A 23,153-nucleotide genomic window follows, 5' to 3' on the forward strand; every position below is an offset into this window, starting at 1 on the left:
TCCATCTTGCTTAAAATTCAGTCGAGGGATGATGTACATTCTCCTGGGTAAGCTTAAATATCTACAGAACATCATAATGTGCTTCCTGCGGAGACCCATTGTAGCAGCCTCAGGGATTCAGGGTACACCATGAGTTCATCCACTAGGCAAAGCCAGAGAATCGAGCAACACTATAAACCTAAAGTAGCCCAAAAACTTTCATGCGTTGCTTTCTAACTACAAAGACTGCATTACTCCCTCCACAGTAGGAGAACTATGAAACTGGAAAATACTGAATTGCTTATATTTAAATAACCCATTCACTGCTACCTTTTTTATATCCTGTTTAAAACACTTTGAAATGTAATCTTTGGGGTCTGGAATGTAAGCATAGTGAGGCACCTGAGGCAAGATGGGTAAATAGGATTGACCTAAAGAGACCCACCTATCCACAGTTCATGTGCAACCTGATTACTTGACTTGAAAAAGTCTTGTTTGCTTTCGTAGTACTGCGCCTGCTGTTGAAGTGATTGTCTGACCTTCAATAAACAAGAGTCCAGCATTACTCTTGTAACGCTACAGTTGCCTCACCCCTTAGCACTGACAGTTTTGCATGGTTTGTTGGGTGCATTTAAAGCAGACCTCGAGCTACACCTTCTGGCTCAGATATGAAACCAGCCCATTAAATCTGTCCGCAATCTCGCCTCTAGGACTGAACAGTTCTGTCCCATGGCAATTCAAGTAAAACCGGTCTCTGCCTCTTTTGTGGGTTTTTTTTTTTTACCGGTTCTAATTCTTCTTGCTTAGAGGTGCTGGGTCTATGCAGTAACTGCCTCCATAGGTTCAGGAACATGTCAGTTTGTTCGACTTAAGCCTCCAGGTTCTGTTGGCTAAACTTCAGGTCATCCAGTATTCTGCAGGTCTATTTTTTGGTAGACCATTTGACCTCACTTGACAGGTCTCATCGCCCTCTTGATGGCGCTTAACTGGCTTCAAGACCAGAACAATTTTAAGTTCCGTTTAAGTCGTAGATATGGGTTTGTTTCAAAATCTATAGGTGGATGCATAGGAACATCCATGCACCACCCATGGAATGACTACTTGATGCAAAATAATGCAAAGTAAAATGTGGTGCGTTGTGGTAATTTGTTTTTACAATGCAACGCAAACACCTTTCTGCTTTGCAAACGGCAAAAAAGGATTATTGCATCTGATCTGCATCAAAGTGACTCGAACCCTACAAATCTTTGCAAACCTGATACTAAACTCTTATTTACCATTTTAAACAAATACCATCTGTGGAGGACATGTGCCCCTATTCCTCACTAAATGTAAGCTTATATTCACACATTGCAACCCATGCCATCCTGTAAGCTTGTATTCTGACTGCACTGAGAAATTCATTCTTTTCTTATTTTCAGTAGGATCTTTTATATAATTGATTGATCTTATAGCTAAAGATTTTCAATAAACCATATTGGGGGGGGGGGGGGAGACTACAAAGTGTACCTAATTTCCAAGTGAGTGTACACATTTTGAATTTTGATAGTGCTGTGGTGGTCTAACATTAGCTCTTGTCTGTAGACATTGTCATTGCTAAATACTTTAATCCACATTGATCTACAATCGTGTATATTATGCCCCCGAACTACAATTTGTGAAATTCTATTTCCCCCAGAAGTGGCCCATCCCTGAGTCAAATGTAGACGTTTTGTATGTTTACACATAGACCAGCTGCCACAAGCATGATGTCCTTTTACTCCAGGAAGATATCCAGCAGAACGTGATCATATCTTCATAGGCTTAGTATGTACCAACTGAGTCTTCAAATTTTTCATCCTTTTAAGGACCGAGAGTGGTTGAAATTGCATTGTCCATATTTTAAGTCTTCTTCTTGCTTAAGTATTTTTTTATTCTGTTACTCATTGTTTTATGTAGCTACACGGCATCCTGTCCTTTTAGGAATTCTGATGTTTCTTCAATAAGGCACTCTTTAATTATTTTAGGCTGTTTTTGCCTCTACTTAAGGTTTTTCTTTATTTAATCTGTTAGTTTTAAAACCATATAACATTCAGGACACATGAATTGCACAGGCAGGTAAATGCTTATACATTGTAGGTATCAGCAGTGGAAAGAGAAGCATGATAATGCTCATAGTATCGGGTAGCAGGAGAACTGTTACACTAGTTAGTCATTTGTAATGGTAGGTATAACCCATTCAGGAATATTCAAACCTTTTATCTCTAGCTTAGTTTGTGCATGGGTAATAGCCAAATGTGCCTTAACGTAGTATTTGTAATACCAATCTGGTGTGCAAGGAGATATGATTTGAGGGGGGTTCCAGATATATCTGGGCCTCGAGGCTAATGGTAGTAGTTCTGCATATGAGTGTTTGGTCCTGCCAGAACAGCATTTCTCCAAGCCATTCCTTAAATTTAGGGCCCAGACTACACCTACATGACCCCTTCTGCTTGGCCAGTAGTAGCCCTAGTGAAGTGAAGTGCCAATATGCTGCTTCTATAGGCTCTGTGTAGTTCAGGAGTGCAGTCAGCAGTGTGGCTTGAATCCGGGGTGACGTCATTTGTTGCAGTGCTTCAAGTACCTGTTACTAGTAGTCTAGGATACTGGGGCAACTCCAATCAAGATGTAAAGTCTTTTTTCCATCCCGCATCTGTCACAGTGGTAATTATATCTCCGCTTGTATCTGCATATTAACAGCTAAAATATAGATCCGGTGTAGAATTTGTAGTGTGATGCATAGACTGCAACTAGCTGAGACCAGTTTTGTTTGTCTAAAACAATAGAGCCATTGTTTTGAGTTATTGCGTGCCCCAGTACCACCCCCACCTCTCCTGTGCCTTGCTTCGTAACGGGGCTTAGCTGGTATGTATACTATGGTAGTGTGGAGACCACATGCGAAGCCTGTTCAGTAACCGTGTGTAATGGAGTAAGCGTGTGCGGCTCATGTGGGTGTGCCGGCATGTATTCTTTAATGCCTTGTCATAATCGAACTTGTAAATGTCCGGGGGGGGTGTAGATGTAGCAAACATCTGCTGCATGGTGCGATAATTTCCCTTTCAAGTATAGGTCACCCCAGTTATGTATGTCATTTAGTTTGGGTTTGTTTAAAAACCCCTCCCTGTAACACTGGCATTTGGGGATGATACACCAATGGAAGTTTAGGAGAATATATCATGGTAACTGTATCTGCCTGGCTATATTCTGCCACGTCTTCACTGTGCATGTGACTGCCGTAGGGTGAGACTCCCGGAGTTGGGGCATGCTTAGGATGACCCCCCTCCAAAGGTATGGGATCAGCCAGCCACTGTTCCACCACCACTTGCGGTATGTACTTAGGTGGGTGCAACCAGTAGTGGGCATAATGGGCTTGCGCACAAACCTAATACAGTTCCAAATCTGGCACATCAAATTCCCCCCTGGGAATTTGGTTTAATAACATCCCATCGACATCTGGTTTGTTTGCCACCCTACAGCAGTTTAATCGGCTCTGTGCGTAAAGCTTTAAAAAAAATATATACCGGTGTCGAACACAATATTCATGATTAAGTACAGAAGTTTGGGGCGAATAACCATCTTGATGAGAGGGCTCGGCCTGCCATAGAAAGGGCAGAGCAATCAATCTTGTGATGCTGCTGGCAATGTGTTCTAGGGTTCTGCCATAGTTTAAGTGCATGAGTTCATCTCGATCCAAAGTGATGTAGATTTCACCTCCATGGCACACCATTCTATTGGGAAGCCAGGTTCGAATGATGTTGCTGAGGAAGTGAGGGGGAAAATTTGGGAACAGACTCTCGCAGTATGGAGTTGGAAGTTCTCCTGAGGGTCTCTAATGTACAGGGTAATATCTGCTTAGAGGGAGAGTATGGGGTGCAACTGGCATCTCAAAGCTTTATCGTGATGTCTCACCTTGGCGGCAAGTGGTTCGATTGCAAGAGTAAACATGAGCGGGCAGCCCAGCCTTGTGCACCGTGTGACAGACTGGTGAGGAGACCAGTCCATTAATCAGAATTTTGGCTACTGGAGAGCTATACAGTGATCTTACCCAGGAATCCTTTGGGGGATGCCGATACATTGCAATATGTTAAATAATCCAGTTCGACTGAATCCAATGCCTTTGTGGCAGCTAAAAAAAACAGCCGCAAATAGCAGGGTGGAGTTGACATTGTGTAGGATAGAAAATAATGTACGTAGTTTATGGGATGCCGCGCTCGCTGGGATGAAGCCTGCCTGATACAGCAATACGAATTCCTCCATCAGGAGGCTCAACCTATTGGCAAGTATTTTTGCGTCATTGTTGATCAGGGATAGCAGCCTGTATGAGTCTCACATTTGCAGGTCTTCTCAGCTTTAAGAGGTAATGAGGTAATGAGGTCTTCCCTCAAACTCTGGAGAATACCGGTTTCATAGGCTTCTTCGCAGACCACTTTGTATAGGTATCAGTTGGTCTATCTATGCTTTGTAGAAATCTATTGGAAGGCCATCTGATCCTGGGGCTTTTCCAGACAGCGTTTGCATTATGACGTATGTACTTCATCCGCCTCAAGTGGCGCAGCAAGGAATTCTCTCTGGGTACCCCCTAGCCAGCTGATAGCCACATGCTGTAGGTAATCCGAGAGGTCTAATGGATAGTGTCTGCGGGTGCTGTATAGGCGTGTGTAAAATGTGGCTAATATGGCCCCACTCTCTATACCGCACCCCCTCTTCATCCGTTGGTTCCGCAATGTAACTGGAGAAGCGAGGTTTGCAGATCCCTTCCGCCAGGGCTCTGCCTGCACGTTCTCCTTCGCCAAATCTGTGCTGTAAAATATTTCCCTCTTGAAACGTGTGTCTCTGTCTGCAGTATCTTTATAGTCAGAGCGTATCTCTGAAGGTTGCCTGAAGCCATTACCATCATTCCCCATTTCTCTTTCCAACGCTTAAGTTATCCCTCCAAGCGGTGCGAATAACGCCGAATATCTCGCCAAACTCTAGCTTTTGGCTATACAAAAGCCACATATAGTGACTTTAAAGGCCTTCCAAACAATGCCTGTGTGACAGCCTATATTTCTTTGGAAGAAGTCAGTGATTTCTTGTCTTAACTCTGATTTAAAGGTAGTGTCTAGCAGCTTTTCCGGAATGAGCCTCCAACTTCTGGGGGCTGAGTGTAGCATCGGTGGGGATAACGTCAAACAGACCAGTGCATTGAGTACGTCCTGGCTAGATGTGTAGTGTCAACTATCCATGGGCCAATATCCTGAGTGACCACCCAGAAATCCAGTATGGCCCAGGAAGAGTGCATTGTTTAATGTGTTCCTTCTGTTTTTCCTGGGTGAACGTGCATCCATGAGGCCATTGTCAGCCATCATATCTGATAGTATACCATGGGTCTTGGTGTAGTGGTGTGGGAGAGGATTAGATCTCTGACGGGGCTTGATGCCATGTTGAAATTAGCCTTACCCCCCCCCACCCCTGATCACATGTGTAGAGCAGATTTCAAGGATTTTGCACCCATGAACAGTAGGAAATCGATCATCTGTACTTGGGCCGTAGCAGCATACCAACGTCAGTGACTCGGACTACCACACATCATGCAGTATCTTCCATTTTTATCTGAGGTCATGTCTTCCATAATGAATGGGGAATTTTTTATCAGGATTGTGGTGCCCCTAGAGTTTGTGGAATAAGGAAGAAAACACTATGCATGGCCCATTTGTTGGCATAAGCTGGGGGGAAGTGTCTGGTTAAAGAGTTTGCTGGAGCATAGCGATGTGGATCTAGGTACGACAATCTCCCCTGTGTTTACAAGGGTTCCATAGACCTCTGACATTCCAAGGCAGATTTTCAGAATTTCAGCATCTTGAGCCATAAGGGAAGTGTTATGAGTTATCAGAATGTGTATAGTGTCCACTGCCTATGGTGCACTTTGCATGTTTCAACAAATCTTTCCATATCCACATGTGTCGTACGAGACTTTTGGTGAACCTTCCCAGTCCCCTCTTCTCTCTCCCTCCCCCCACCCACCCGCACAACAGCAACCCAAACCTGCTGGTATCTATACACCCACCCACCTCCCATAAAACACAGCAAAGCGTAACCCTCTGAAATTCCCAAGTTGCAAGGGGAACGCCCGGGGGGGGCTACAATAGGGGGCACACTAGGTTCTCTCCTACCTCCAGCTAACTGGGCCAGGCTTAGTGCTTGGGGAGGTGGGGAGTGAGTGTAGCCCAGCCTCCATGTATGGTCCTATTAACTACAATATAGCCTTGTCTCGCGCTGCCTCCCCACCATACCATCCACTTGCCTTAGTGCTGGATTGTAGCAATGTTGTCCTAGCCCAGTGGATGTTGGGTGTTCAGCCAGGCAAGCGGACCTTAAATCTATTGAAAAACCCTTCGGCCCACATAGTAAAGAGCGTAGACATCTGCACCATCTTATGACTAATCTGAGGTGGTTAAAGTCTCTCTAGTCAGTCCCGTGCTGGCAAGGTCGATCTGGACAGACCATCCTGTGACATACGAGAAGTTTGTAGTTTAGGAAATCCTCCACCTGTGTGCAACAGTACTGAAGTGTTTGTCGTGATGCGTAAACGTACAGGGTAGCGAATGCATAGTCTATTTGTGCGTTGTGCAGTTTCAGCTTTACTGGGACCACTTTCCCTCAAATTCAAGTGAGTTTCTCCCTGGCCAGCTTCAGGGCAACATCGCAGTCCCGGTTATTAAGGAAACTAGAGATGAATGGTCATGGCTTAGTTCCCGGGGTAGGCCTATGCTTGTTCTATAGTCCAGTGCTGTGAGAATGCCTCGGCTCAAAAGGGGTCACGCAGTAGAAGCTTGCCGAAATCCTCCCATCCTTCCGGTATTGGTGCTTTCTGGAAGTCAATGCGTACATTGTTACTCCTACTGCGTGCTTCCAAGTCCTCATTCTTTGTGGCAATGACCTTCAGAACCTTATCTATTTGAGCGATGTGTTTTTGCATTTGGGTCATTGTCTTTGCCGTCAGCAGATGTTTCTCAGCCTTCTACTATTCTCTCAATGCTTGTCCAAATTATGGACTATAGTCCATGCAAGTGTTCATGGAGTCCATTTTGGTTTCTATAGAGGTGAGGCTTGGATGCATTTCAAGGAGGAGGGCTTTGACATCTTCTCAGGAGGTCTCTGGGTCTTGTATCCGTTCTGCACCTACATGGTCCTGTTCGTCTATTCTAGATCACGTAATTTTTCTGGGCTTCAAATGTCCCCTTTGATTGCTTGCCGTCTGTTTTCCCCATGGTGGGCCCCGCACAAGATTGTTTGATCGTGTCGAGTCCAAGCGCAATGTCCTAGGCACTCAATGACAGTGTTTCAGGGGCGTCAAAATGTCTGCAGGTCAAGCATTGAGGAAGCTCCCTATAACGCCACATGAGTCACCATATTTGCGTCTTCACTCCCATCGTGTGAATGTATTTCTGCCAGGTCATGTAGCTACTTTGAGGTACACCACACAATCAATTACTCAGTTGGCTGGGAGCATGCATGCTGTAATGGCTGGCCAGGAGTAAGCACAGTTTGTGGGGCACTATGTTCTCTTGCAGGCTCCAGTTCACCAGCGCCTTAACTGAGCTGCAGGTGCAAAATAGGAAAGCATGTATTAATCTGCATCGGTCCGCATCATGTGTTTTCTCATGCCACTGCCTAGAAGCCAGAAAGTAGTTTTTCAGGATTTTATTTTTTAAAACCAGTTTATTGAAATAAACAGCAACAGGTCAGGCAATACAACGTTAGCAGTGGCAGGGCAGAGGATACAATAGGATACATTACCAGTTAAGCAGATGAGGAGGGCGCTTAACATTATGTCTAGTCCAGTCACATGGCAGTCATAACATTGGTTCCCTCTTTCCAGAGCAGAAACCATGGAGAGCAGGTGCATATTGTTACACTTTGGAATAATGGGAGTAGCCACACGGTGATTAGGCCCCATCCCGTAGTTCCATCAGTGTCTGCATTTCCCTTAATTCCACCGTGCGATAAATGCATGTCCCCTCGCTATTTATTCCACTTACTATCCCACTTTTTGGGGCAGCCATGCCCCTTGAACACCGTTTTTTCGGCTACCATGGCATAGTCCATGTTGGACGCCCAATCTCACCCGTGGCAGCACATCGGATCCCCACTTCTGAACCTATGTTTGGCTATGGTCCACCAAATAGTCTCCCATGATTGTTCCATCTGGGTGAGGTCTGTGGCGTCCCAAATATTAAGGAGGAAGACCTTGGGGGAGGGATGGACGGATGGGTTTGCCGCAGGCCCTAGTAAGCTGCCTAGTGACATCTGTCCAATAAGTTTGGATGTGAGAGCAGTCCCAGATTATGTGCGTGAAGGTACCAGTCTGGTTGAAGCGTCATAAACAAAGGGAGTCCGGTCTCCTACCCAGCCGAAACAATAGCATTGCATCAAATTAGACTCTGTGGAGCTCCTTAAGCTGAATCAGTGGAATCGCCACCTCCCTAGGGGTAAGCGAGCACCTCCCGCCAGTCATCATCGTCCATCTCCCCTAGGTCACTCTCCCAACTTACCCTCCATTTCGGCATAGGGTCCGTCCTGTTTACTAATTTTTTTGTACGTGAGGGATATAGCTTTGCGATCCATGGGGTCTAACAAGCAATCTTCCAAGGGGGAGGAGTCTGGGAGGGGAGCATCCCCAGGGAGGGCTGAGTTAATTGCGTGGCTGATTTGTAAATATCTAAAGGTCTCCGAGGGGGCAAGGTGATATTTCGCTTGTAGGTCTGCAAACGTGGCCTTTTTTACCCTTGACCCAGAGATCCCCCAACTCTGGAAATAGCAATCCAGTCCCGCTTATCAAACCCCAGGCATGCATTAAGATGGCCTAAGATATCTGGTTCCCACAACTGGGTAGCCTTAGTAAAACTGTTATGCCACCCCAGCCTACGCTGGACTGTGTGCAATACCTCCACCGTGTGACCGGTCAACTGCAGTTTACGATAGTTCGTATAACGTTCTCTGTTGTACACCACCCCCCCCCTTCCCCAGCAGCCAGTGGTCTGCCCAGAAATTAGGATAGTCATGTGGACCAAATGCCCATCTGTTGATGGCTGACAGCTGCGACGCCTGGTAGGAGTAAATCCGGCAGACCTATACCCCGTCATACCACCCCATAGTGAGTTTAGTAATGGTGATCCTGGGGGGGGGGAGGAGAGGCGATTTGCGCCCCCCCCCCCCCCCCAGCAGCTCCCACACCACCCCTTCAATTTGAGAGAAATAGGAGTCCGGAATCTGGTGAGGAGCATTTTCCAGGGCATAAGAAAGCGCAGGAGGGCGAGCATTTTACATAAGAGGCGTATCCCAACAGGGTTGGGGGCATGACCTCCAATGCTTGACATCCGACCTCGGGCGTTGCAGGGTCTTCTTGAGATTCCGTTCGTAGAAAACATGCACGTCAGGAGTGAGAGATGCCCAAGTAATTAAAGCCCTGATCAACTGGAATGTCCCCTCTAGGGCTAGAAGGGGGTTCGCCCCACAGGGCATACATTTGGGATTTGGAACAGTTGATCTGATATCATGAGTGTCCCAAATATGTGAAGAGCCCAACGCAGGGATTGTGCCGGGGAGGCCAGATACAGTAAGAAATTGTCTGAAAAGAGCGATATGCGGCTCTAGTTGTGAGTCCACCTGAGGCCCCTGGTTTCTGGGTCACTTCTCACCCAGACTGCCAAGGGTTCCAGCACCATGGCGCAGAGGAGTGGTGATGGTGGGCAGCCTTGTCTTGTGTTTCATCGGAGGGGAAAAAGCGGCAGAGCAGTAGTTCTTAACCAGGACATGGGTTGCTTGTATAATAACCTGATCAGCTTGGGACCCAACCCCATGCAGGCCAGTAGAGCAAAGAGGTCCCAGTCCACCGTATCAAATGCCATGGTGGCATTGAGTGACAGCAAGACTGCGTCCTCAATCGTGTCAATTCTTCCCAAAACCCCGCCGACGTGACTGGGATTTCTGGCCGTATTCCTACCAGGCATAAAGCCAGATTGGTCCGGGTGGATCAAATCTGAGAGGTATGGGAGCAAACGATTGGCCACAAGCTTGGCAAGGATTTTCACCTCAACCGGCAACAGTGAGCTAGGGTGGTACGATCTGCACTCTTCCGACAGTTTGCCGGGTTTATGAATCGCTACGATGGCTGCATTTCGGATGTCGGACGGTAGCAGGTCTGATTCATAACATTCGTTATGTAAATTCAATAAATGGGGTGCCAACTTCAGCACTATGGGTTTAAGAAGTTCGATGGCCATACCATTGGGGCCCATCGCTTTGCCCGACCGGACGTCCGATTTTGCTTTTTGAACTTTCACCGAGAGATCCACATCTAGTTTCTCCCGATCTTGCGGCGAGATGCTCGCCACTCCGATAGTAGCCAGAAGTTCTGCTGCCTGCGAGTACTGTGGGACCCGGTAGACCTCTTCAAAATTTGACAGCAAACACGTTGGCGATCCTTTGAGTCCGCGATCAACGCACCATTGGGGCCAGTAATCGCTCTTACCCATCTCTCTGCCTGCTCCTTACGTTCCAGCCTCCTCCAGCAGAAGTTTAGTCAGGTCTCTTTATGCCTATACGGTGTTGTGTATCCGGAATCGGGTCTTGGGCTAGGGCCCTCTCCGTGTAGAATGTCAGTTTCCAGTTCAACCACTCCTGTTGCGTTCAGCCTTGTGGCCAACCATCAATGACCCCGCCCTTCCTTTGATTACCGCGGCTTAGGTCCCCCAGAGTGTAGCCGCCAACCTGACCGACCCCACACTTTTTTCAAGTGTCTTGCCGGAGGTGTGGGTTTTCAAGTGTCTTGCCGGAGGTGTGGGTTATCTTCAGTGCCCTCTGGTGTATTCTAATTGCACCAGGACGCTGCATCTGCCGCACTCCAAAAACCGCCACCACCGGAGAGTGGTCGGCTATACCACGTGCCAGCGTCATAGGCTCCATGAAATCTTGTATGTTTTGGGCATGCATGAACCTAGTCGGGCTGGGACTGGCTGCCATGTACTCCAGACTGGTGTATAGTGCATATGCTGAGTGCGACCATCTCATACATCCACTACCCCTAGCGCGTCTGCAAACTCCTGGTGGTGGGATCCCTGCGGAGGATAAAGTCTATCCTGAAGGCCATCCAAATAAAGGTTGAAATCCCCCGCCCCCCGTATCAGGGAGCCCGCCAGCCAGGCCAGTACCAGTGTCCTATCACCTGCAAGGTTGGGCGCTGCAAGCCGGGGGGGTGGGGGGGGCCATATACTGACACATTAACCACTCTCCCTTCCCATAGCCAATGCATACCTGCCCTGCATGTCCATCCAGGTGTTTTGTATCGCGTATGGACAACCCTTGTGCAGGAGTATCCCTGCCCCCTGGAACCAGTAGCGAACCCAGAATGAACAATCCTTCAATATCCCTTCCTATTAAGTGCCATGCATGTATTTCCAATCAAGTGGGTCTCTTGCAGCATCACAATATCCAGGTCCGGGCTGAGAATATATTGCAGGACTATACCTAGTTTAATTTTGTCCCAAGGCCATTCACATTCCAGGTAGATGCTCTAGGTCCTGGTCCCGGAACCATCAGGACACAAAGCGCACATTAACAAAATAAGCCAAAATACTGGACCCACAGCACTACAGCCACCATTGAAGGGTGACCCAAGGTGCAGATAGCCTTGAAGGCTGTCAATTTGTTGGGGCCCTTGTAAATAAAGGGGTCCCCAGGAGCCACCAGCATAGTTTTGCACTGGATCCCTTCACCCCAGTGCCCAACAGCCCACAACTAAACTGCAGTGCCGGGGCTTCTCATACCACTGCTTTGCTGTAGGTCGTGGTAGCACCCAACAGGGCTGCAAGAATTAGAGCGGCTGCAGGCCAGCGCAGCGGGGGTCCTCCTAGCACCAGTCTCTAGACAGCCTCACATCGCCTTAAAAAATAATTGGCAGCAATGTAGGGGATGGAAACCACACACTTGTGAGCTGGTGCGCTTCACTGTAGTGCAATCTTGTCGGTGCAGCCTAGTCCCCACGTGGGCGCCAGGGGCTCAGTTGATGACAGGAGCTGGTATGGTGTCCAGCAGCACCAGTTCAGCAGGTGTCTGCACAGTCTTGGAGCTCCTTGGGATGCTAATTTCAGCAGTAATGGGTTGCGGCAGGAGTCACGGGCACTCTGCTCTGTTCAGTATAAATGCAGGTAGTCTGGGGCAGGATATTGGTAAGGATATTGCTGCTGGGTTGCCAGAGCCTCACAGCAGTGCTGCCATGTTGGTCGTGCACCACCTAGCTCCCCCTCTAAGATTTTAATTGGGTAATGTTTCTTTGCATAAGGTCACCAGATTATGTTTTTTAATGTCTGTTTTTAATGTCTGTTTATCTGAGCGCTATCTAATCTCTGCTTTCAGTCGATAGAATAGAATTTCTATCCATTGGCTTAAAATTTACTTTACTATTCAATTTCTCATCTTTGGACTCCAATTCCAAATCCAGGTGTGCTGATAAGCCTAATTATTTGAGCTGCAATTTCAAATGTAACTTATGTTGGTTGGTTATCTAGCCTACAAACTGGCTAGCAGTTCTCATTCTCTTCACAGATTGCAACAGCATGAAACTACTTGGGTAAGGGGTACCTAGATGGAAAATATATTTTTTCTTAAAGGAAAGTGTAGGGATTTGCCAGACTAGGCACAAAGTGAGTACATGAGTTTCTCATATCTTAGTTGTAGTAATGTTTGGTTAGGCCTTTTCCATTAGCTGCATCATGAAAGACATGACCATGTATTACAATCGTATGGTTCCCCCTAAATTTCCCGTAAACTAGTTAAGATGGCTCTTTGAAAAATATCTTTATAGAGGTTCTACAAGGAGTGTAAACAAGATCTGTCCAATGTAAACATTGCAAGTGCTCAGGTTTAGCCCACGCACTAACCATACATGTACATTTTGGTGAGTGCCCCAGCAACTGAGTTTTGCTTTTGGAAAGCCAGGGAGCACAAGGTGGTTAAACAATCGCATGTCGTTAAAGTACTTAATCCTTCCTTTGGAAGGCTCCTTTTGACCTTATTAAATACTTTAGCAGACCATGCGTTTGTGTACCACTGAAAGCTAACCAAAAGTATCTTTCATTTGCCCTCATAAGGGCCACGTCTTAAGTAAACCAGTGGATTTTAAAAAAAACTTCCTTGCTCATTCAACTTAGTCACAATCCCGGTACAGATGTAGTAGTCATTCATATTTTTGTTTTGCAGGTGGCATTGACCCGGTCTTACGTGGCCTCATGTTCAATCGTGCAAAGCTGAACAGGCAGAATCAGATTATGGTGGATGAACTGCGAGACCGCCTCTTCAAACTCTTCAAGAGGATTGGACTTGATCTAGCGGCTCTCAACATGCAACGAGGCCGAGATCATGCCCTCCCAGGTATTTACCCTTTCAGGTTAGGGACCAAGAAGCAGAGTGGGTAAGCACTGGTATCCCAGGTAAGGAGTCAGAATAAAGCTTCACAAAGGACTAGAAGACGCATGAATTCTAGGTAAAACAGTCAAAGGGGAGAGAGCATACGGCTTCACAGGTAAGAAACCAGGGAAGGAGAGAGATGCCTTAACCAGAGCCTTCAGCTATTAAACCATAAGAGCTGAGACTTCCAGCTAAGTAGCCTAAGGGGCAACAACATGGTTTTCAGAAACTCTGGTGCAGCGTTCTCCAGAGTAAGAACATAAATGTTGATGTGCCTAAAAGGAGTTCAGCTGAAAGCTAATGGTTTTTACCTGCAAATGTTAATGTACAAGGTGGCAGTGGTGACTGGTGACGTTTCAGATAAGTTGGGGTGCAAAACTGCTACTTACACTCCTCTTACTGCATCAAGCAAGATAGACCATCGTCAGTGCATTTGTTTTCTTAGTAGGTTTAGATAACCATGTGAGTGAACAGTACATTTTTGCCTTTTCAAAACACTGGGATTGATTCCTCACGCATAAAATGTAAGGTAATGATTGCACCAATGGTTGAACACTGTATAGACCAACCATGCACCACATGAGATCAAGTGGACAGTGAAACACATAAAAGGTCAAATGATAGACACTGCTCTCACTAATTTCGAAGCAAAATACATCTTGAAATTAGGTACTAGAGACAACGGACTCAATGAGCTCTCTGAAATTATGCATTGCATTTAATCATTTCCCCATAAAGCACCAAATTGAAGAAAAGGTATTTGTCCATGAAGTTTTAAGCGCAACTATTTAATAATTATAGCAACAGTTTCAATGAGAAATGCTTTCCAACTACTGCTCAAACCCCCTCAAAGCATCAAATTCAAGCAAGGGTATTGGTCTATGCGCAAGTTTTGAACAATCATAGCAATGGTTTTAATGAAATATGCTTTCCAACTACTGCTCTTTAAAAAAAAATTCAAATTACCAAACCTCTAAAGTAACGTTCTACATAGTGTTCATTGTTTATTGTTTAAATAAAGAGCCGATGCAAACAGATCTCGCTGGTAGCCATGACAACCACGTAACCAGAAGTCCGGCAATTAAATTGTTGCAAGTAAGACATCCGAGATGTCTGAACGTGGCGCGATGTAAAGAACGTGAAGAGCCTCAGTAAGAATATAATTGGCCTCAAACCAACACGTGACTCACGCGGAAGCCGTACACAGAAAATGACAGTGAGCTGAACAAGAAACTGGGATGAAGGTATCGCAGTGCCAGCATCAGAATATGTAGACCGACCTGAAGTGCCAGATGAAGAAACATACCTCCCCCTGAAGTGCCAGATGAAGAAACATACCTCCCCTAATTGCAAACACGAGGGTTTGCATGACTGTTCTTTTTTAGAGTGAAGCAATCGCGTTCGTCCCACGAAGAAGCATGTTTTAAAGAGCACCAACGTATATCACACACGGTGAATCCATTGGCTTCCAATAGCACTGTTGTAATAAACTATGGCCAAATTTAACTGATTAATTGCCATGTTAACATTTTCTAAACTAAACATGGAAAATACAGCCCTAATACGATGTAATAAGACTGTAAGGCGCTTTGGAGTGATGGCGTTCAAACTGATGGTGCCTCGGACTCTATATTCATGGCAGCACTTTGGCTCGAACTGTTCTCTAACACTGTAAAACGTATGGTTGAAAGTACAACAAGTACACTATTAGCCTACAGTAACGGGTTCAGGACAGATAAGTGATTTTACCCCCTCTATGCCCACAAAGTGAGCGCAGAAAGCACCAACATCGACAAATGTCAGATACACCGGCAACTAAGATACATTCCAGAGCTCACCAGAAAAATGGGTTCCATACGATAGCAGGTATGAGTTAGACAAATGGCTGTTGCAATAATAGTGTCACTTTTCACTATTTAAATCACAACACAAGTCTAATTGTCCATTTATAATATATCCAGTGTCCTGCAAAAAGAATTAAATCCCAGCCATGAAGAAGACCTTCTTTGAATTTTCCAGGTCGAAACGCGTCTGCACACCCTCTACTCACTCCCATTACAAGGCCAAGAGCATCGCAGTATACCAAATTGAAAAGAATTCATGAACTTATTAGTTTAGCCAACAAACCGTTGCAAAAACTACAATAAGATACATAAAGGCGTTCTCTGACCTTATCCTCGTTACTAAATCAATAAATGGTCCAGAAAAGGGGTTAAGTGTACAATATCCCATTACACCAATATTATGCAGTAGGACTAGTCTATTTCAATACTGTGTATAAATAACTTGATTTATGCACTATTTCTTGCACTTTCTATGTGAATTTGTACAGTTATAAAATGTTTTGTTTTTCAAATCTCTCTCAATGGAAATATAAAGGGAAAATGAATTGTGAAGTAAAACTTTAAAATGTTTGAATTGAACATAGTCTGTTTTTCAAAGTGAATGTTATGATTTGCTTGTTGACCCACAAAACAGTGATACATTTAGTTCATTAAGTTGAACAGCAAAGTAGGTAAGAGACCCTTCCTACTTTTGATAGAAACTGATTTGAATCGATGGTCATGGAGGCATTCTTTCCAAACCGAGAATTTTTGCGGCACCATTTTTGAAAATAAAACTGTGCCTGTTAGAAAACTTATGCCCAGCAGTAATACTGGTTGCCCAGCTCCATTATTTATGCCAGGAGTAAAACAGATAGTGTGGTGCTGCCCTTCAAAATGTGAGCATCAACATAAAATATAAAATATAACAATCTACCAGGGTATTTCTATTAATGCATACTTGAGTATTGCTCTAATGTTGGGAGTTTTCTGCCAATAACTTTAGGGTGCTGCTCTAATATTCTTAGGCCCTTTATGCTAATGCTACTTATGCCAGAGGTACTGGTCAAAAATGTCACTGATGTACAAATACACAAGAAGGTTGGCCAAGTAGTGCAATTGACTAAACTGGTCAGTGTTCTGGTAAATGTGCCAGCCTGCCATGAGTGAGACTTAAATTAGCATGGAGGCTCAGCTCTGCAATAGTATTTCCTGAACATGTCCTGGCTGTTCAATGTGCCATATGGTGTTCATGGTACATTGAATTCTTCTTTCCCTTTACTGCAGTGAGTAGAATGTAGAGACAACCCACCACTTCAATGTACAATCCAAGCATAAACCTACTGTATAATTACACATGTTTGAAATAAGACCCGCAAACTGTTAAATTCTTAACTGCCCAGATACCAGATTTCAGCCTCTGCTCACGTTAGTTCTATATAGCTTGCAAATTATGAAAAGGAACTACTGCCTCTACTGATTTCATAAAAGGAAACAAGTGGGAACATTTACAGAGCGAAACTGAAGCTGGTTTTTCCACCAGAAAGTCTTTTCATACCCGAATAAAACAGCCCAAAAAGGGGTTCAGAATATTAAGTTTAAAGGGCATACACTCTGGTGTTTCATTTACTTGCTGGGTTACTTTGGTGTTATCTGCCACAATTGGACTTTTTTTTTTTGTATACCAGATGCAATTGGTAATTGAGGGATTAACGGTATAGCGCCCTCTGGAATTCTGGACAGGTTATACTGCTACTCCCACATGGACAGCGAGCCCATACGAATGGAACTGCTGGGTCTTCCTTACAGTTTGTCTCAACTAGCTTTCCCTTTGTAATGTGGTATAGGAGATTGTATAACTAGAGACACTACAAGATGGTATGGATACCCTATAAACTTCAGACTTCATAAGCATTGACGGTAGATACCATGTCATATGATCATCTCTACTTTAGATTTCCCCTGCTAAACCCAGATATACCTATTGTAGAGTTTACTACGTGCATGACTGTATATGGATTGGATTGTTTTGCAAAATAACAAATGCCAAAGATTTTTTTTTAAAAAGATATAAATTTTAAAAAGCAGGCTAAACTCCCTGGCCTTTAGTGATCTCCTATGGTGGTTATGAAAGATGGTTTCAAGAAGGTTATCACCAAGATATTTAACACACAACCTGACGTATGCAAAGGAAAGAGCCTCTAAATGAAACCAAGAAATTTGGATATTCTGATACATGGGCAAGAAGCTTCAACAATTGAAGCGTAAAGATTAGAAAATATGTACCCGAATGGGTATTTGGTCAGTGAGCCATTTGGCACTATGGGCTTCAACATGGGTGCATTAAAACACAGGAGATCTTAGATTCTACAATCCTGCTCCTTTTATTATAGATTTCTGTCCTTTCAGACAGTCCAGGCTTTTAAACATGTGCATCTTTCTTCCTGGGACGTGTGGTTTTGCTTTAAAAACTGTCCATTATGAAATTAAAAACGGCAGAATTCAAATTGTTTACAAAAGTCAAATCAGACTAAAGGTGTCATACATGGCATGAGAACAATTGACAACTGTGCCCCTAGCTATCTAAGTGACTCCAATGTCATGGTACATTGATCCCAACTGATGATTTGGAAGTTGCTTCTCACCACCCAATACAAATTTAACTAATTGCTGGTTCTGGGTATAAATGTGAAAATTACTTTAATCTCACCACTTAACTGTATCTCTCATAATAGATTATGTTGCGTGGCGGCGTTTTTGTGGACTCTCTGAGCCGCAAAATCTGGAAGAGCTTCAAAGAGTCCTAAATAATCGTGACCTGGCCAGAAATTTGATGGGATTCTATGGGACTCCCAAAAATATTGACATCTGGCTTGGAGGTGTGTCAGAACCTGCTCTTCCTGGTGGGAAAATTGGACCTCTTCTAGCCTGCATCATTGGAAACCAGTTCCGAGTAGCACGGGATGGTGACCGGTAAGTGCATCACTTTAGAATATGTTGTATGTTTGTGTGGAGATCTGATATTGAGCTTAAACCAATATGTCTTTCTCAGAAGGTAGTGGCTCTTGATCTGTGGGGACAGTTCAGAGATGTCTAGATGTCTTTGGGGAGATATTGTGTAACTCTGTATGAATACACCCCCTCAAGTTTGTATCTGTAAGGAGTATTCATCATCCGGTGTATGTCTGTTGGGCTAGTCCTCTTTAGAAATGTGTAGGGAAAATCCCTTTCAGTTTGTTGTTGGGATAGACCTCTTTAGGTTTATCTGTGTAAGGAGAGTCCCCTTGAGGCTTGTCTGTTGGATTAAACTTAAGGTAAATATGTGTAAATAGAGTACCCTTTAAGTGTGTCTGTTAATATAGACCTCCTTAGATCTGTGTCTCTCAGACCTGTGGGCGGCCAATGATTGGTAATAACAAGAGGGGAAACCATGTTTACAAAATTACATAGCAGTTAAACATTGATATTCAATTCTGAATGACCTTTATTGTATTCCTAATCGGTTTGCCTGTCAGTTCAAATGGAACTACCTGCCGCAGTCAACTTGTTTCGTCTCATTTTCCCCAATTCTACAAGCTGTATGAAAATTCTTGCAGACCGCATAAAAGGTTTCTGCAAATTAACTTGGATGGGGAAAGTCCCAATTCTGATTTAATGCTCAGAGTAATATCAAAGAGGATGGTCTTTAGATGTAATGGGTAAAAGTTTGGAAACTTAATCCGTGTGTTTATTGAGTGCAGCAACTGCTCTGGACAAATATGGAAGTTATATGGTGAGGCAGCAGTAGTGTGGTATCCTCTCTGGCCTAATGGAACGAATCAGTCCCTTCTAGTTAAGATTACCAGATGACTCGGAATTTTCCAGCCCTAGACTTTCCTGTATCATTCTATTGCATTCTAAGAGGCACTAGCCCAATTGAACTATATCTAAACAGTGATTTGAAAAAGGAACACTTCTCAAACGTGGGCTCCATGATTCAAAGAACTCCGCTTGGAAGCTTCTCTCTAGTCCAGTGTTGGACTGGCTTCATAAAGCAAGACTCTTTACCAATTGATCTGACATTTACCAGCTGTAAAATGCTAGGTGGTGATAGCAGGAGCAGATCACTCACACTGCAAAAGGGATTTACTCCAGTGCAATATTAAACTTGTGGTTAATATTGTGCATCAGCACGGGTGTTAATGTTCCAAGGTCATCTTTTGTGAATTGCTTGCAGCAATAAATCTGTCCATGTGAATGCCCAAGTCAGACTTACATGTGCAAGTTGTTTTTGGGAAACTGCATAGTATATCTGGATGTACACTTCATCATGCAGTGCAAATTCTAGGTTTGGGGTTTATTTTGTGTACGGCTCGTGGACTAGAAGGAATTTGGTGATGGCAGATGGTTCTGGTGTGAAATGTCTCGATGTGCATTCTATGGCAAGCAGACCGTCGCCATGTGGGCATCTTTTTTCCAACAGGTTTTATTATGAGAATCCTGGTGTTTTCAGCAGTGCCCAACGACACTCTCTGGAAAGGGTCACACTGGCACGAGTTATTTGTGACAACACTGATATCACGGAAGTACCAAGAAATGTCTTCATGGGAAACAATTACCCGCGAGATTTTGTGCGTTGCAACCAGATTCCTCCCCTCGATTTTAGTCCCTGGAGGAGCAGAGTCCCTGAGCCTGGTAAGTTCAGGATGATACATAATATTTGGGATTTCCTTCCCAGGGGTGTGCAAGTGCTGTCCCTGCAATAGAGGATTTTTGCAGATTCCCTGACCAGTGCTGCATGGTACTGGCAACAGAATCCCAGATATTCCTATTTTGGTGGTGAGGGGTTTGCCTACTAAGTGGAAGATATGCCTTGTATTACTGGAGTGTCCCTGGGTGTGTAAGAGGGGGGGGGGGGGAGAGGAGGGAGAGGCACACACCCCTTCCAATCTTGTTGACCAGGTTCACTGTAATTCCTCAGACAAATGCCTGAATGTTCCATTAACCTTCTGCCTGTCCTTGTCCCAGTCCAAACTACTAGTGAAGAGGCCCTACACCAGACAGTTTCCCCACACTTTGTAAAAACATACTATGCACAACCTAGTCCTTTCTCTAATTAATTTACATTGCTGTGATATGAAAAAAACCCTCCACCCAAGACTTCCAGTTCAGGTTAGATGCTTTTTCTGTTTTAGCTTGTATGCTTCCATTTCGTCTCGTTCAGCTGACAAATATTCAGTGCCCTGAGAACCGTTCCTGCTCATGTTCTAGGCTTGGACAGGGAGCTAGTTCTTGTCTCAATGTGTTGCATGGAAGTCACTGGGGTCAGCATTCCCCTTCCTTAGTGGTGTCGGGAAAGGGTAGCACAAGGCTTCTTTGTTCCATTTTCTCATTTCGTGATGTGAGTAACTAGCAACCCATATTAACAGAACCATTCTGCTAGGTCGATTGTTCTGTGTTTGCAGCTATGAAGGCCAGAAAGGTAAGTTCATAAACCTAGTTCCACATATATGTACCTTGGTGATGTATATCTTCACAGTACGTAGATGTGGAGTTAAGATTGCTGAATACTTCTCTCTATGAATGTACCTTTTTGTTTTTTTGTCCGTCGATATTAAGATGTTCTGTTCCATCAATTTCTGCATTCAATATTCACATCCAGTCCTATTTTCCAGTACCTATAAGTAATCTAGACGTTGTTTTCTACCACTCACATTTCTGTTAACATCCATTCCCTGCCCCTCATCTGTATTCCATATCACATGCTGTCTTCCTCGTACATACCCACTTTTAAATTCATGCATATAGTATCCTACTCGTAGAGTAGGTCAATCATGCTTACCTTTCACTCGCACACCCACCTCATTTCTTAACCAAACCTACCTCCATTCATTTAGCACTGGTTGAATTTTCCCTCTTTGTTTTGCTTCAGTAACACGTTTTTCTTCCTCAGAGGATGATGCCACTCTGTAGGAGCCGTCGATGTAGACCGAATCTCGCAAGACATTGAGCTTTCACTCCGACAAGGGAATCTTGCCTTTGATCCTACATGGTCCAGTAATTGGTGCTACTCTACATATGTTGGACAGTTTCTTAATTGCATCTGGGCAAACTTCAATCTTCCTACCAGTGATCCTACACTTAAAGCCAGTGTCTGGAGAGATTTTTCTTGAGCGCTGTAATCACTCTAAGATACCACAAATGTATGGAAAGATTTGTAATACTGCAATTCTACTCAGTCCTAGCATATAGGCCTTTAGCCTATGATTGTGCATTCCATTGTAGTGGATGGAGAGAACTTCTGCCTGAGATTCTACACCCAATGCTAGTATTTGGAAAGCCCTCCATTCTGAGATCCTAAACCCAACGCTGGAGGGTGGCGGGACCTTCTTTCTGAGACAGTACTCTTAATGATGCCGCATGGTGAATTTTTCATCCTGAAATCCATCCTACACCTTGTCCTAATGCTTGGAAAGACCTTCACCCTGAGATACTACACCAAATGCAAGGAGGTGGAGAGACCATCCTGAACTCTATCCTAGTGTATGGGTGACATTCATCCTCAAATCTTGCACCCCATCAAGTGTATGTATAGATTTTCATCCTGTGGGCCTGATTCCAGTCATAGATACTGGAATCTGCCATTCTACACTCGCCCTACTCTAGAACTGTCAAGCCTGAGAATTTATGCTCATTCGTAGTTGCTAGAAATACCTTAATGAGACACCACTTAACTGTACTGTTCAATTGAAAGACCTTTGCCATGACAGCCTATGCAATTCCTTTCCATTGTCAAGTCTGCCATGTAGCAATCCTAGGCCTCAATCTGTTAATCTGTCTCATCCGTTCAGCAGCAAGATTTCACTTCTCAACTCCACCTGAGAACCTCTGCATCACTTGTGTGAATGGTGGAGCAGTGTTTGGTCAATTGTAAAATCTAAAAGGATATGAATTAAGTTGATTTGAATCCTTACACTAGGAACAAAAGGGCACCTAGAAGACCCTCGGGTAGGCTATCTAAAGTCTATCAGGTGGTTTTTCACATATCCTGAAGTAAGAAGATACTGCAAGCCTGTCCTACTACTGTGATCAGGAGTCATGTTTTCCTAAAGCATGCATTGTTCCCCTTCCTAGCAATTGTTTGAGTTATTTGCACAAGATGAAGCTGGAAGCATTCTCTCCTGTACTCTAGTTTGTCTGCTCGTCTAATTGTTTTGCAATGTATTCAGGGTCAACTATCCAAATGCAATTTTTCCAAGACTCAACTTAACATGTGTTCTGTTAATAAATGTTTATTGAGTCTAATTCTTTTCTATTTCTGTATTTTTAACACCTTCATGGCATTAATACTCAGGAGGAAACATTTTCTACGGAACTTGGGAACATGTAAGGGCCATTGCTTGTTTGGTGGCATGCTTGTCAATAGATTGGTTGGGGAAGATCTCTTTGCTTATTGGCTGTTGGGCTTCAAAGTGTACTGAATCATGGACTTTCATGGAAAATGCTTACTAGTTGCTCTTTAGCAGTCTTCTTTTGAAGAGAATGTTGTTGCCCACGGAACGCTTGGGTGACATTGCCAGTCCAGGCAATGAACCTGTGCCTGAAGCAGCTAGAAGATAGGTGCTCTTGAGTGGGCTCTTCACTAAGGCTAAATGTGGTAATTATTTGGCCCTGAAGACGCCACTTCTGTGATGCCATTCTCAAAGCAACTCAGTATGCACTTGATCACCACCTGACGCCCTACATTGCACTACCCTCTAAGCACCAGTGTCAAGTGTACTTGGGCCTAACACCAGCAGTTCCTTTAATGCTCCTGCTGTCCACCCTAGACAGCAACAAAGTTGAAGAGAGGTGTGGGACCGCCCACTTTTCATGGGACACTGCCCCTTCGCCCACTTGGGTCTAACG

At 44.4% G+C, this 23,153-nt stretch overlaps 1 protein-coding gene across 2 annotated transcripts in view; it reads left to right on the forward strand.

The window, feature by feature from the left end:
* Positions 1-22,550, forward strand: part of LOC146859091 (myeloperoxidase-like) — a 122,120-nt gene extending 99,570 nt beyond the window's left edge. Inside the window, exons 11-14 of one of the 2 annotated variants that reach the window (XM_085649743.1) lie at positions 13,237-13,407; positions 18,002-18,239; positions 19,729-19,940; positions 21,199-22,550. In XM_085649743.1, the coding sequence (XP_085505869.1) occupies positions 13,237-13,407; positions 18,002-18,239; positions 19,729-19,940; positions 21,199-21,218 (641 nt within the window). In that variant the 3' untranslated portion in view covers positions 21,219-22,550. The remainder of the gene's footprint in view (positions 1-13,236; positions 13,408-18,001; positions 18,240-19,728; positions 19,941-21,198) is intronic. The other variant, XM_085649744.1, reaches the window with a different exon arrangement.
* Positions 22,551-23,153: the final 603 nt, after the last annotated feature.

The sequence above is a fragment of the Triturus cristatus genome, chromosome 3_2 (genome assembly GCF_964204655.1).
Source record: "Triturus cristatus chromosome 3_2, aTriCri1.1, whole genome shotgun sequence".
NCBI lineage: Eukaryota > Metazoa > Chordata > Amphibia > Caudata > Salamandridae > Triturus > Triturus cristatus.